The sequence below is a fragment of the Elephantulus edwardii genome, unplaced genomic scaffold (genome assembly GCF_000299155.1).
Source record: "Elephantulus edwardii isolate Elephantulus edwardi_28Jun2011 unplaced genomic scaffold, EleEdw1.0 scaffold00138, whole genome shotgun sequence".
NCBI classification, from domain to species: Eukaryota; Metazoa; Chordata; class Mammalia; order Macroscelidea; family Macroscelididae; genus Elephantulus; species Elephantulus edwardii.
Window position 1 is genome coordinate 742800 of NW_006399888.1, and position 15813 is coordinate 758612.

The 15813-nt window shown below is 44.4% G+C and overlaps 1 protein-coding gene across 1 annotated transcript in view; it reads right to left on the minus strand.

Annotated features, from left to right (window-relative positions):
* Positions 1-15813, minus strand: part of LOC102863409 (chromosome unknown open reading frame, human C20orf194) — a 153637-nt gene that overhangs the window by 52214 nt on the left and 85610 nt on the right. The window contains exons 12-20 of the mRNA XM_006894257.1: positions 14409-14445; positions 11017-11104; positions 9700-9776; positions 8320-8364; positions 7896-7941; positions 6618-6729; positions 5921-5991; positions 5131-5181; positions 3792-3879 (exon numbers count right to left, since the gene is read on the minus strand). Coding sequence (XP_006894319.1) covers positions 3792-3879; positions 5131-5181; positions 5921-5991; positions 6618-6729; positions 7896-7941; positions 8320-8364; positions 9700-9776; positions 11017-11104; positions 14409-14445 — 615 coding nt within the window. The remainder of the gene's footprint in view (positions 1-3791; positions 3880-5130; positions 5182-5920; positions 5992-6617; positions 6730-7895; positions 7942-8319; positions 8365-9699; positions 9777-11016; positions 11105-14408; positions 14446-15813) is intronic.

A 15813-nucleotide genomic window follows, 5' to 3' on the forward strand; every position in this document is an offset into this window, starting at 1 on the left:
TAGTTCTTTTAGACGGAGAAATGCTAAGCACCTTCCCTTTATCTTTTCTAACCCCTAGCCTTTGAAATCATCTGTTTAGTTTTCTAATCTCGGCAGTCTTTCCCTTTGCCTTTACTCCTTTTTGCTGAGTACAAGTCTCACACTCTCCTTGACATCCACGTCTGTTTTTCCTTTCTTCCCTGTCTTTGTCATGACCTTTTACTTTCTTCATGGATGATGTCCTTCAGGCCATCCCACAACCCCTCTGATCTTTGGTCGTCAGTGTTCAGTGCTCAAATGCCCACGATTCTAAACTTTGCTGAATCATGAATACCTGCACCCATCTTGAACATCTGCACACGTTCCCCACAAGACCTAGAAAGTTCTTTCTGTGGCAGACATCTTGAAAGAACAATTGCATCTTAATTGACTTAATCCTTCCCAAGAAGAGAGTCAATCCCAGATAATTTTCTCCTCTTCCGTTTATGAATATACATGAGGATCTTTTCCTTTTGATAGATTAACTCTTAAAACCCTACCTTCTTCATTAATAAACATGACACCTTTTCCCCCACCTCCAGAGCCTTAAAAGGAATCACTTCTCTGTAAGGTCTCTGAAGAAGGACAGAATCCAGTTCAGGCCAAGAAAGACAGTTTATTGGGGAGAAATTGCCAGGCTGGCTCTAAAGTAGAGACCAGTAGCTACTTAGAGTGGAGTTTTATATTGTCTTACAAAGAAATTGGGAGTTAGGATGTTCACAGCTGCTTGGTACAAGATAAAGGAGCAGGTCGGGGTCGTGGATAGTTCTTCCTGGGAAAGGGCGGTGGAATGGTTTTGTAGCTCTAACAGAGATGAACAGAGCTGCAGCTGCTGCTCTGATCATTTCTGCGGCTGTTCTGGGGAAAGAGAGGGAGAGCAGCTCTGTGGTCCTGACAACTTCATCCTCTGTTCCCTGGGTCACTTTGTCCTTCCATGTCTCCCTTTGTAAAGTATCTTCCCTAATAAACCTTTCTTTGCTTGGAGAGCAAAATCAGAACTCCTGTTTTGTTATTCTTACTTAACAGGAGTGAGAACCCAAGTTTAAGGAGAGCACTGGAGACACTTTCTTGATGACCATAATTAGGGAGCAGTCTGGTTATCAACAACTTCCTCCTGTGCAATTTACAGCCTGAAAACTCAATAAGGAAAAAAAACCAACACAAAAAGAAAAAAAAACTCAATAAGGGTCTGATCTAAGTTGGTTCTACCTTGATGACAATAAGGGGAGTTCTTCTGGTAGGTTTTCCTTTATTTTTATTTTTACACGTGTGTGTGTGTGTGTGTGTGTGTGTGTGTGTGTGTGCGCGCGCGCGCGCGCGCCTGTGTATGTTGGAGGTGCTGGGGATTTGGTGTGTTGTTGTGTTTTTTTTAAAAGCAATTTTTTATAATGACACTTAAAGGCTGCTCCCTTGCCCAGGTCCCTTTCCAAGGCTCTGAGAAGAGTCCTAACAATGTTGTGTCATTTTTATTTAAATGATTCCCCACATCGTGTAAACTTCAAGCTGCACAAAACCAGAATCAACCCTTGGCCTGAACCCCAAAGTGAACATAGTTCAAGGAGAATGCTTTTGTACATTTTTTGCTTTTATTGCTTTTTCCTGTCTCAGAATCTCTCAGACACACAGAAAGTTTGACATCTCGTGACTGCCAGGCTCCTGAAAGTCTCTGGCTGTGCCCTTTATTCTTGCCCAGAGACCTTGGGACACAGGGAATCTTGTCGGATAACTCAATACAATACACAGTTATTTTTCTAATAAGGCCTTTTGCTATGAAGGTACAAACTAGTTTTGGCAAATATCCTTGCTAAATATTATAACTGGCTCGACTATACCAAAACACAACAACTTCTGTGTTGTGCCTACAGTCTGCTTTTAAGATACTAAACTATCTTGGCCCAAGGCTGGTAGCTCTGCCCCACCTCTCTCTGCCTTCACCAAATGCTCCTAACTTCTGGGTCTTCTTGCTTTGGGACCTGGGGAGGAAGGAATGCAGGAGCTGGATGAACCACTCTCCAGCCTTAGGGGGATCAAAACCTGCACCCCTGTGCTTTCTTTTCCATGTGAATGGAGGTGCAGAAGCAGAACCAGTGATCCGAAAGCAGGGTGAGGAATTTGCCACAGAATATTTTCAACAAGAAAAACAATTTCTCCAGAAGGAGGATTTGCTTAGTAGAGGCTGAAGAATTTGTGGACTAGGCCAGAACCCCGCCTCCACAAGAAGGCTATAGCCACAGGGAAAGGACAGGGCTCCTCAGGAAATGTCCAGGGGGCCAAAGAGGAGCATAGAATGAATCCTCCCGAAAATATGCAAACCCCACAAAAGTCTTGAGAATTTTATATCAGCAGAAACAGTGCCACCATGGGTTAAAGGAGCTCAGAAGGAAAGCAGATAGGTGGGAGTTGGGCTGGTGGTAAATACTATTGGCAGGAAGCAGGCTATATAAAACTACTCAACTGCAATGTGCTGCTTTTCATGGGGGCGGGGGGAAAGAATGGCACCATATAGCCAAAAGCCCAGAGGCCGGAGCTACAAGCCACAAGGCAAAACCAAGTACACAGAGAGCTGAAAGCCAGAAATGATTATTCCTACCTCTGGACATCGAATTAAGAAACTCTGGTTTCAAAGCTCCTTTGGGCCTTTAGTTAACTCCTTTTACTTTCCATTTCTCCCTTATTAATTTCTTTTTAATGAGAATGTCTGTAACTGTTACCTTATGCCAGTCCCATCTTTGCACATCTGGAGCAGAGAGAAAACAAATCTCTTCAGTTTCGCAGATCTACAGAGTGAATGGAATTGTGCTCAGGGACAGTACTTAATAGATTACAATCAGGAACCTTATCTACATTTGCTTGAGATGTAGATAAGACTTGTGTGTGTGGTGTTGTGTTTAGTTGATGAGATTTAAACAACTGATGTTGTCTATAAGGGGGAAGGTGTTTCTCTGTCTTGAACCTTGGGGAAAAAGTGACTAGTAGTTTGCATGTAGCAGGGACATGAATCGTGGGGTGGGGACAGCAGGAATTTAAGACAGCACTACTAACCTCCAACCTTCGGTGTTAGTCCAGTGAACATGTTTTACACTATGTAGCAAAAGAGACATTATTTAGGTCAGCCTATTCTAATCCCTCCACAAGTACAGTTTATTCCCCCAAGTGATAGCAGAAGATGAAGCCGGAGATTCAAAGCGTGACAGTAATTTGACAAAACAAGGCTTTCTCCACTGATGAGCTCCAGGGAGCCAAAAGGCAAAGGCCCCTGGGAAGAGGAGCTACCAGAGGCACCCAGGAAATAGGAGAACAGAGACCTCAGTCCTACAATCCCAAGGAACTGAATTTTGCCATGTCCTGGATCCACTGGAGACAGATTCTTCCCTAGAACCACCAGGGAGAACTAAGTGGAGCTGAGACCTAATGTCAACATCGTGGCACTCTGAATGGTGAACACAGCCAAGTCGGCCTGGAGGTCTGAGTTACAGGACTATGAGATAGTAAAGGAGTGCTTTTTAAGCTGCTGTATGTGCAACACAGTTATTGGGAACTGATTCAGGTCTCTGCTCAGGTCCACAGAGTTAACTTCAGGACTTAGGCAAGGGCAGGCACAGTATGGGGCCAGCCCTTCCAAGCACAAGTTTCCTCATTTGCAAAGTGGCAAGATCAGAGAAAAACCACTATGAAAGCACTTTCACATCAACAGTCAGGTGTATCACTAATCACAACAACCTATGTTGGTACCTGCAAGAAGGAGGTACCTGCAAGAAGTGTGAGCTGCTTACCTTCCTCAGCCCAGGAGTTTGGATTGCTGGAATAAAGATACGCTCCTTCTCCTGCCGTCAGGAAAGTGCCCAGGAAACAGCCGTCTTCCTTTTTGAAAAAACAAAACAAAATGAGGAGGTGACTTTTGCTTAAACACTCAACGTTCCTGCTCAATTCTACCTGTCTAAGAAGCTGCTGAGTTAGCCTCAGATACACACTTCGCATGGTCTTTGATGTCCACCCAGCTGTTTCACTGGCAGCTCTGACCTGTGCTGAGAAAGGGGCTGTAAGTGCTCTCTGGTTCCACACCCTGAAACTTGCAGTCCTTGGTTCTAGAGGTTTATATTCACTGTCTGTGAGAGCCGAGGGCAGTTTTTCCTGGGCTTGAATTGAAGCTTTGCCTTGGCGAGTTTGAGATCTGCTTTTATTTATTTATTTATTTACTGAGAGGTAAGGTTTTATCGCTCATTTTGCTGAATTCTTTTTTTCCCTTTATTTTTCATTTCAATGAACATCTATAGAGATTTTGGAATTCCATTCATTCATTGTTGCACCCCTCTCCCTGCCCACCCCCCTCAGCACCCGTTTGCTCCTCTCCTTCAAACGCAAAAGAAAAACTCCCTCATTGGTACGTAATCCCCCACACACATCCCCCAATCCCCAAATATAATCCACTCTGCAACCCTCATTCCGTACTCTTACGATAAACATAATGCCCTAAAATATAAAATATTCTCTCCCCCAAAGACTTCAATGCCGTAAACATATTTCATCCAGTTTTTCTCAGTCTTACCCCCATCCCGATGTCAGCCTCATTCTACAACAGTGGCACAATATAGCCCCAGCAATTCCACTACTAAATGCTTTTATTTTTTAAATTGGTTTGCATATAATCATTCATATACATAGTGTTTTCTACACATATTTTGTGTTTTTATACACTTATTCACATACATATTTTATAGAAATAATTATTATTGCTCTACATCTCTTATCACCCTGTCTTTTCAAGCCCCACTGAACCTTTCCCATTACTATAACCCAGCCACGCTAATCTCTGCTACCCTAGTGATTTTTCTCTCTTTGAGATCTGCTTTCAACAAAGGTGATTTTAAACAACAAATCAAAATTTATAGTTTTATAAAAAACTTTTTTATAGACAGACATAAATGAAAAAAAAAAAAATCCCTCGAATTTTGTCCAAGTGTTTCTTCTAGAACTTTATTGGGACCAGGAAGAGTGTAAAGAGGAAATGATGACAGATACACAAATCCTTTAATTAGTAGGAAGATGAAAAAAATTTTTCCCCCTAAGTAACTTACATTTTATATTAACATTAAGAGCAAGAAGGGTTCTTACCTTCACTGCTTGCTGTGTTTTCTCAGACAATTTTACTTCATTATCTTCTACCTGTATCCAAAAGACAGGCAAACTTTCAGTTTACTGTCTCAAAGGTGCTCTATCAGGGTCCTGTGCTGTGCACCCAAAGTCATGTCCTCTGGTGGTTTGAGTCTACTATCAGCTCTGTAAAGGTGGGTCATCTCCCTGTGTGGTCTACACACAGCCCAGGAAACTCAGCGGAGTGTCTGCTGTGAGTGGGTTCCAACTCAATGCAATGCATTTGAGGATTTTAAAAATTATATCAAAGGCTCCCCCATCCCTAAATATTTAGGCCACCCCGGCCCACTGCCATCCAGCTTTCTATTTCTCAAGGCTTCAGTTTCAGAACATGTCCCACTGAAGCAGACGAGCCTCTTACTCATGTAGAGAGACAGCGCTGTAAAATCTCAGCGGGAGCCAGCTGACCAGGGAAGGGAACCACGTCCTTCACGCACGATCTGTGAGACCCTGGCCAGCCTGTTCAATGGCTAAGCCTGTCTACTCATCTGTAAGGTCAGGGTATTAATTTATTTCTTTCACAACTCATCAGGGAGACAGATAATTTCGTTCCTTTCTTTAAAAACCTTTCCAAGATTATCAGAAAGTTAAGTCCGTTTGTGTAAAGAAAAAGCTGAAAGCGAAACTTCTACTCCGCAACAATAGCTAGTTTGGGGTCTGACATCTCATCAGGGGCCCACTGGAGAGGCTCTTCCTTAAAAGTCCTCAGTCTCTCCACTGACGCTGCTTCTATCAGAGGAATGATACAAACCAGCCACGAGCAGAATCTGGGTACGGCCGCTGTCAGGACCACGAAGCTGCTTTCTGGGGTAACAGTGCCATCTGCAGGAAGACAACAGATATACCAGTTACTCTCCACCAAGCTCTTCATCAGGGTCCTTTCTACTGGGTAGAAAGGTTTCTCAAATGATGAACTTCTGTTTTGCACAACCAAAATGCCTATTTAAAAGAAGAGTCCTAGGAATTACTTTTAAATTTTTATCACTGTAGTCCATGTATAAAATATTAAGTTTCAAACTGTATCAAGGTCATCCCATTCTATCAGCATCGGACATTATCATTCTTTATTTTTCTCTCCTTACAACGTAACAGGTGTGCAATAAAGGAAGACCCTGGATGAGATGGATTGACTCTGACTGGGTTTGGCAGTAGTTGTGCTCAGGATAGAGCAGGGTTCAGAACTGTTGTACAAAGGGTCGTTATGAGTTGCAGGTGACTCAAATGCACATAGGAACAAAATATATATATAGTGGTTTGTGGGGTTTTTTAATTATTAAGAATTCTTAACAAATCAGGATTTGTACCCTCCTCATAAATGTTATATGTTTCACCTGTCAGTTACAAGATTTTTACCAGATAGCTGGTCTTAATTTATAGTTTGTTTCACACCCGCTCTATCCTCTTGAAAGAAGTTCAAGTTTTGCTTTTCAAAGACAACAGGTACTTACTCTTCTCTCTAACCAAGATCTGGGATGTCAAAAAGGATTCTGAGAAGACCACAGAGCCCAAGCACCCCTTTCCTCCCAGCAAGTCAGGAATGTCATAGACGGTCATGGAAGCCTGTGTCAAATGAGAAACTGGAGTCAGAGCAGTTGCTGGCCCTAAGTCAGTAGACAAGTAGATTATAAAATACTGCTTTAAGACAAAAATACTGCTTTAAGACATATTGTGGAAGAAAATACTAAAGCGGAACTAGTACGGAGAGCTTCAAGGGGGAGCAGAACTTCACTCTACCTCGATGAGCGGACAGGAAGCACCACCTTCTTCCCTCTTCTTCCCTATTTCATCTGCTGCTATGAACCAATTCCTTAACTCAATAGTAAGGGGCTCCGTTAAAGATTTTCTAATCACCTAATACTGTGCGAGACACCTTCCAGGGCACCTCACAAGAGTCTAGGGAGGGAAGCCAGGGAGTTTAAAATCCAGCAAGGAGATGCAGTATCACGGCTTAAATATCAATATACATTTCCCAATGTCTTGATGTCACAGAAAGACTAAATTGTTTCTAAAAAAAAAATCAACAGAAAACGTTGATGGATACAGGCAGTTCACTTATTACCAACACACCAATTACAAGCCGAAGAAGCCACCTGTGTTGTGCTAACATCCTCTGTAGATGAGCTGACATTACTGCCAGGAGCTCTGAGCTCATTTTCTGCTGGGGTTGCTGGTGGGGTTTCATTTGCACTGAGCACTCTTGCCCACCACGTCCTTAGAACCAAAAGCTCACTAGAACAAAGGCTCACGCTGTGGCAACAGAACAGAGTCCAGGTGTGACCTATGGTCACACACATGTCACTCAGAACCTTGGCTGGATGTTGACTATCTTTTCACGCCATGCTTGCCTATCTTTTTCAGGCTAGGATGCACTGGAGTAAAAACAGAGGCACTGACTTGAGATTGGGAGCAACCAGCCTGGAAATTCTGGCTCCCCTAGGTCTTGCCAGCTCATCTGGGGTCTTGAGAGACCATTTCTGGGAGTATCTCTAAACCACTTCGCAGGCCTATTAGCGTGCACCCAGCACCTAGGAAGCTCTGCTCTGACTCCCTCACTTGCCTGGCCACCCTTAGAAAACAAGGATCCACCAGTGCTGTGGCTGGGAAGGTCCAGTTTCCACAGGTAAGGGCTGGGCTGCTCAAGACCCACATTACCCACCCTTGCTCTGCGTCACTCTCTGCAAATGCAGGCCATTCTCAGCCATCTGACCTGTAATGACTCTGCTTACCGTCTTCACAAAGTATAAGCTATCTTCATTGTCCAGAGGTACAATTCTAGATGAGTAAAAAGATGGCGACATAGGAGAGAGTTAGTAACTGTACTGGTATTTATGATGTTCTCTTTCACCGTGGCAATGTTAACCACCCACAGATCCAGATTTCCCTCAGGAATTTCCAAAACACGGGGTTAAAAATATGCAGAATTCATTATACAGAGGACTTGGAAAGAATATGGCCCGACCGTGTACCACTCTGCCTTTCAGTAGGAAGTGCCCATGAGAGAGGCTCTCAGGTAACAGGCCCACACCCAAGCTTAAGCCTGGAGTGATGTCACTGACAAGTGTTAACTATGGGGCCAGCAGGTACAAGGTGGCCTCTCCTCTTGTTTTGCACTCAGGATTTTACCCAAATGAGGATGACTCACAGCCTTACCTTCCCTGATTATTCACAGCATGTATCTGAAAAGTCATCTTGGAGCTGGGGACCAAAAAGAAAACAAAATAAAAAGAAAATCCATGCTCTTGCTAACTACCAGGCTGGTCTCCTCCCCAGACACTTGCTTCTGCAGCAAACCTGCTCTGGACCCTCACAGCCTCCCCAGTTAAGGGTGCATAGTCCTTGCCGTCCACAGATTTCACTTAGAGACTATGGTCACCTTCCCCGGAGTCTCACACACCGGCAGGGATGGCCCTGCCTCTGTGCAGTCTCAGGTTGCCTGACTGTTAGGCCAGCAGAAGAGAAGAGTGTGAGAGGACTGACGCCTGCTACAGACTCCGCACCTTTGGGCCAAGTTGCCATCCCTGCCCTGGGCTTAGGCAGAAGCTCACATCTCTGCCATCCACAGTCAACCGCTGTGGAATGAGGAGCAGGGTTCCAGAGCTTGAAGACACTCAGGAATAACCAGAAACCCCTTCTGACATCAATATGTAAGAGAAAAGTTTCTAATCTTTTGCCCAAATACTGGTCAGACCCACATTAAAATTCTGCTAATCTGATGATGTTTGAGGGTACTCTGTGAAGTAAGCCTTGTGGGGTGAAGGAAGATTAGCCGTGGGAGACTCCTTCATTGCTTAGTGCTTTCTCCTTGTTCCTTCCTCTAAGTAGAAAGTTACACATGTAGGCCAGGAGGCCCCTGGGTGAGAAGAGGCCTTTCAAGGGAGGGCTCAGTGTGCCCAGGAAAAGCTCCAAACAAAGGAGGAGAATGAGTATACCAGTCTGGCAATGGCAACAGAGAAGACCCCTCCTGCATTAACAGTTAGTATTTATATGCCCAGCTCTGAACTCCCCATCACTCTCAAGAAAGTACAGCCCATTTTCTAGATAGAGACATTGCTGAGGTACCCAGGTCACACAGAGAGAAAGCAAGATTCCCAGACTGTCTCGACCACGTGACATTGCTGCGCTCTGGGTTTCTAAGATCTGAGAGGCAGATGACACCCAAGGCAAACCTCTGCTGAGCGTGACTGTCTTCATGTGCCTTGGTTTCTGCCCAGAAGAATCCTCACCACTCACGTCCTCAGCTTCACTTCTCTAATTTCCAAAACCTCTGAGATCACAGGTTTCCGGTATTAATGAGCCTATATCCAGCCTCAGGACATGTATGAGGTCTTTTCTCACACTTTTCTATCTTTGGTGTCTTAGTTTCTCAAATAAAGCCCCGGTCATGAATGATCTTCCTTCATATAGTCATTGAGTTTACTGGATTATTTATCAAATAGAAGACTGAATTTAAAATATAAGAGAGAAAGTTAAAAATAGTTTTTAACAAACATTTAAAACGGTGCCTTATAGAAAATATCAACCATTGCCTACCATAGGGCTGCCTTAAATTGCACCAAGTCATGAGAATCTAATGCAGATCCCAGGGTTTGCTCTGCCACCTCCTTGGCCTGTAAAACCATTAACACAGAGGCAATTAGCTTTCACAGCAGGAAAAAGAATCCACACATCACTCACAGGGAGAGAGCGTCCTTCTAACATCAGGCGGGGAGAACACTGAGCTCCTCCCCTCTACGCGACTACACTGCACACATCAACAGTCTAAGGGCACGTATACTGCTGGAGGAAGCAGGTGCCTGCCTTCTGCAGGCTGGGTTCACAGGGAAAACACTTCTTCCAAGCAGGTGGCCCCTGGAACCCGATCCACCTGAGGGGCGTGACCAGCTGGGCCGGTGCCTGTGGATCCTCGAAGGCACCATCATCGGAATATGAGGTCTGGAAAAGTGGTCCGGGTTACAGGCTTTCTCCTCCCCTCTTCCCTCGCCCTGGGGGGGGAGGGACCACTGCCCTCAGAGTTTCTACCAGATGCTAAACATATTTAAAGAGCTAGAATTAAAAAAGATCTGTTATACAAAAAGCCAAAGATGTGAGTACTGACACTGAAGGACTCTGTACATATGCTTTCTGCTGCAGAGCAGCTAAAGAGCAGAGCAGTCCCACGCCAGTGCCAGGGGATTCGCGTTCCATGAGGAGGGGGCACGGTAAGGAGCTGGTCACTATGGCTACAGTCTCTCTGAGAGCTACGTCATACACAACCTTTCCAATGTCAAATGGCTTCCTTCAGGAAAGGTCCTATTGGCATTGGGAGGCATCGAGCGACTCTTCTCCTCTCCTTACTGGGTCAGATATAGGAATCCAACACAGCAGGGCACGTTAACCGCAAAACAGCAAGAAGATAAGGGGCAGAGAGTGAGAACACGCAGGACGGTCCAGGAAAGCAAGTCAGATTTCCTCGTCTTTGGTTTTTACTTATTCGTTTTAACATTGACTTAGAGGAAATCAAGCAACACAGCTCAAAATAAACTTACCTAATTTTTATTAAAGCTCATACATAACAAAATATATTAAAAAATTTTTAAATGTTCATGAACATGTTCAATAAATGTATTATACACAACAGTATTCTACAGAGTGATTTTTCTCTAGTATAATCAGAGGTTTACAGGCAAGCGCTGGTTAGTGGCCGTTCACAAGACAACAGCTGCAGTCAGGGCAGACTGCTGGGTGCCCACTCTACCAGGGCTCAGTCTCACCCAGAACTGAGGGCCACAAGGTGCCCAGGTAATAAACAGATGGACACGAGGTTTGACCTTAACTACTCAGGAAAGAAAATCATGGCGTTTCAATTACCTTCGTTAGACTGGAAGTTTTAGCATAGCAAGCAATGCCAGCCAACACAGCCTCAACAACAGCGGCATAGACCTGGGATAAGAGCCTACTTCAAAAACAGAAAAGACAGGTTAAAGACAGCATCACAGGCTTTCATCAAAAGCTGCATGCACTCCAGTGCTATTTTTCAAGGCATTGAGTTTTAAACAAAATGAGAGAAGGCATAAAAAGGGAACTGCTGACTTGTAATAAGAAAGCCATGTGCCCTGACTGATTTGCACTTTGTTCTTACTAAGCCATCTTAAGAAATGCCAGTTCCTTTGAATTCTACTAAGATCAACCCTCCTTCTTTGTATGTAACCCAACAGGAGAAAACCATGTGGGTTCTCTGACTCCTCTTTGTCCAGGCTTGACATTTTTTTTTTAAAAAGAGCTTGCAGCTTTTCCAGGGCTAGCACCCCACAGTTCCCCAGTATCTCACCAGCCCTGCTGACAGCCCTGGAGCCTCAGGTGACAGGAGTTTACCAGCTCAGGAGAGAGTGGGTTCCTCTAAAATTCAAATTATCCAGCTGCAGCCACCTTGACTGACTTAAGACCAGAGACTGTTTCTGAGGGACTTTTCTCGCCCTCCTCCTAACCGCAATTTGCTTTTCTGATGTCTTACTTCCTAAGGCCAACACATGAAGGGATTTTCTTTGCTAAAACTGGCACCAAGGACCACCAGAAATCTTTTCGGCAGAGCAGGGGCTTTTCAACCTTGGCATTGCTGTGGGGGGCTGTCCTGAGCACTGCACCATGATTATAGCATCATTTGTCTCCACCCACGACATTCTTTCTAGGAGAGCTTCCCAGTTGTGACAACCAACACTAACCTTAAAGAGATACTGTTAAGTGTTTCCTAAGGAGGATAAGGGACACTGTTGTCCTGGGTTAAGAAACACTGTTAGGGGAAGGAGACTTAGGCGTACAGAGAGAGGGGCTCACTCATGGGGTCCTAGGCCCGGGAGGTGCCTGCTTCTGACAAGTCTATTTTTAAGTCAGTGGGAATCTTCTAACAGGGAAAGGAAGGTGATAAGAGTTGGAAGTCTGGAAGGAAACAAAGACATGATCTGGTCCAATTCATTCATTTTACAGATGAAGCGACTGAGGCCTGTGGGGGTGGTCTAGGTTGTCCAAGGTCACAGCGAAGCAATGGCAGGTCCAAGCTCAGGTCTGCTCACAGCCTGTTGCTTTTCTCATGTGCAGGATCACATTACTATCCCCATTTTCTCCTTGTTCTCTGCACCGCACTTTCACAATTTAATTTTTCTTCTTTGTTGCACATTTACAATTTCATTTTGAGATGTGAATTGGGTAGAAGAAAAAAAGGAAATAGAAAGCTGTCACACTGAAACAACTGCAGGGATCTACAACATATCCTGGAGATTAATGGTCTAACAAGGGCAGATGGGTTAAGCCCTTGTGAGAAGGGGCGTGACAGGGACAGTGACAAGTCTGGCCATTTCAGGTGTCAGAATTCTCCAGATTCTGGACACGAATGGTTTAGTCTTAAGAGAGGCCAACTTCAAACATTGTGAAGACACTTCTCCTCCCTTCCCCCTACCCTTCAGGTTGGTTAAAACTTCTCTAAGCACTAACACTGGTCAAGGCTCTTTCTTCTTGACCTTCTCCTACACAGACATTCAGACAAGCCTCAGTCCATAAGACACTTAGCTAAGGAACATAAAGGGGTCTGCATTAATGGTGTAAGACCCATAGCGAGGAAAGACCTGCTCTGACTGGCAAGCACTGCTGTTGCCTTCATTAGGACTCCGTAAGGTCCAAGTTCTACCAGCCCTGGGATTCGACAAGTCTCTAGAAATGGTCCCAGACACTCCTGTATACTGCTTTCTTACTCAAGGCACAAATGGGGCTGATACTAAAAGGAAAATGTCCTAAAAGGCAAGTTGATGGGCTTGGTAGGGTTGATAAAGCCTGACTTAAGGAGAGGTTTATTCCCTTATTGTAGAAACAGAATGATAACTAATAAAACATATATGAAGATCCAAGCGGGGTAGGGCAGGAGCAGAGGGGTGAGGACAGGCAGGGGGGTAATCACAGGGTCGCACAATCTGAAGAAATGAGAGAGGGGTGGGCAAAGGAAACGAGAAAGAGCCAGTGTGAAAAACAATGTGTACAAACTTTGTAAGCAAATCAGTAGAAAAGTTTTATTAAAAAAAGAAGAGGTAAGGGAAAATGTGGGGTTCAGAATGAAGTTCCAAGAACGTGGCTTAGCTGGCATGGGAGGCACAAGCAGGTATCAAGTAAGACTGAACCCACCAACAGATGATGGATGGCATGTTGCTAAAATGAAGAAAACCCTCAATAAACAAACAAAAGCAAAATAAAACTCTATCCATACTTGGCTTACAGCTACATAATATATAAAGGGAAAAGAAAAGAATTAAGATACTAATGGGGTAGGAATGACGACTGATTTCTGTTCTATTTTCACATTTTTAGAGTGTAATTATTACTGGTATATTAGTTGCCTTTTCTTTCCCTCCAATAGTCTCATGAGGGTCCTATTCCCAGACAGCCTGGATTTAGTAGCTCTGGAATTGAGCTTGGGGAGCCTTTATCTTGTAAAAACTCCTTAGGTTTTATTTTTATTTTGTAAAAACTCTGCTGGCATTTGGAAGAACTCATCTAGACCTGACCCGACTGGTTTTATACTGGGATACTGGTATTTCTTATGTAAGTAATAATAAAAGTGTATGATATTCATGAATCTGGGGGAAAGTGCTCTGTGGAATTTTCCTATCTGGTTTCCTGCTGCATGTAATGGAAGAGAAGTCAACATGAAGAGTGCACAGCCAACTTTAGAGCCACAAATCAGCTCTCTAAACCTGGGGGTCAAATACAGAGAAAACACTCCTTAGATGAGATGAGGTTTTACACAGTCTCTTTCAATGAGTTAGAGGATGTTCTATTGTTAAGGAAAGTCCTCAATGAAAAGAGACTATATAGAAAATATTAAGGAGAGTTCCAGCATTTACATGCAATGGAGGATCTGCAGAGAATGGACAGCACAGCTGGCAGGGCCCTCTGGCCTGGACTCTGAGCTGACAGAGGTTAGAGACCTCATAAAGCAGGTGAACCTCATAAACCGCTGCTGAACCCAAACATGACAGTGGGAACTTCTGGAAAATCGCTGCTTTCTCAAACCTCACTGTCATCCAGCTGCAATCAACTCATAGCTGACCCCATTGGATTTCCAAGGCTGGAAAGCACATGGGAGGAGACTGCCCATCCTTCTCCCTCAGAGCCACTGGTAGAGTCAAACTCCCACCACCGGCTCAGCCTTTGGCGTAGCCGTCAAACTCTCCACAGACCAGGTACCAGAAGCAAAAAGATGAGAAATGAAGACTTACATTTGTTCGGTTTTCTTGGGCGGCTTCTTGTCATCACCTGTAGAAGAACACCACGTATTAAGAATGTGCTAAGAAAAACGGGAGAAAAATGCAGAACAAAACAGCCGCTACTGACCAGCAAGGGAGTTCTGACCTGCTCCGTTTCTGACCTGGGGAGGTTCACCCCTCCTTAGGCAACCTGGTGGGCCCCAGCTCCCAGGAGGTCATCATATTGATGCCAAACTTAGTACAGACACCCGATCGGCACAGCCCACTAGAGCCCAGAACTCCTGGATCAAGTGATCTTTCAGCTTCAGCCTCCAGAGTAGCTGGGACTACAGGCGCACGCCACCACACCCGACTCAAAATACCAAATCATTAAACAGTCAGGTTTACTAGTCTGATAAAGACTGTTGGAAATCCAGTAAGATGAGCACCCTTTGGTCCTGGAACTAACTCACCCTGTGTGCCTCAACTTCCAGTTAAAGAGACAGGTCTATAAGGTGAACAATCAACCACACAAGATCAAAAAGGCAGCATTTGCCTAGGGATAAATCTTAGGAAGGGCGAGGACAGAGGATAAATGGAAGGAAGAACAATGAGGAGGTGGAAGAGTGCTGTGACAACACGGGGATTGCAACCAATGTCATAAAGCAAAATGTACAAAGGGAGTTGAAGAGAAGGTCAATCTGATCTGTAAACTTTCACTCAAAACACAGTAAGAAGTTAAAAAGAATATGAGACAATCACAGGACATGGAATATTTCACAAGAAAGTCAGAACTTCTTAATTACAAGGAGATGTCAAGAACTACATTTTTATTTCTTTTAAATACAATACAAGCACAAACAACAGTGAAACTCTGCTTCTCCCAGAAGCCTCCTGGGCCTTTATCCTTGGGTTTGACATTTTCCTTTTTCACAGCCCACTCAAGAGCACCCTGAAATACCAGAGGATGTGGATATGATCCCTGTAAAGCTTCTGCTTTTATTTTTAGTTTATAGTTTTTGAAAAAGAAGAACTACAATAGCAGGTTCAGTACTTTCCCCTCATCTCCTAACTATCTGACGGAAGTCCTTCTTCCTTCTAGAGTTTCCTGGCTCACCTAACACCCAGGAGAAAAACTTCACTTCCCCTGGACGGTGTAGTGGTGCTGGGATCCTCGTTCACTCGAGAGGTTCTCCTCTGTGTCTCTCTGGAAGCTTTCGGCTCCCTGAGCGAGAGAAGCCCGGATCAGCTCAGCCTTTCTGGGTGGCCCTGCAGTATGGAGTTCTGATTCCTGCAGATGTTCCCAGCCCCTGGGCAGCCCTCTCCCGTGGTCCTTCCCTATTCTTCCTCACAACAAGTTAGGTAGCACCTTGCTCAGTCAAATTATCCTGCAGCCTACAGCCCCTGCAACCATGAAGTACTTCTCTTAATCATCTTT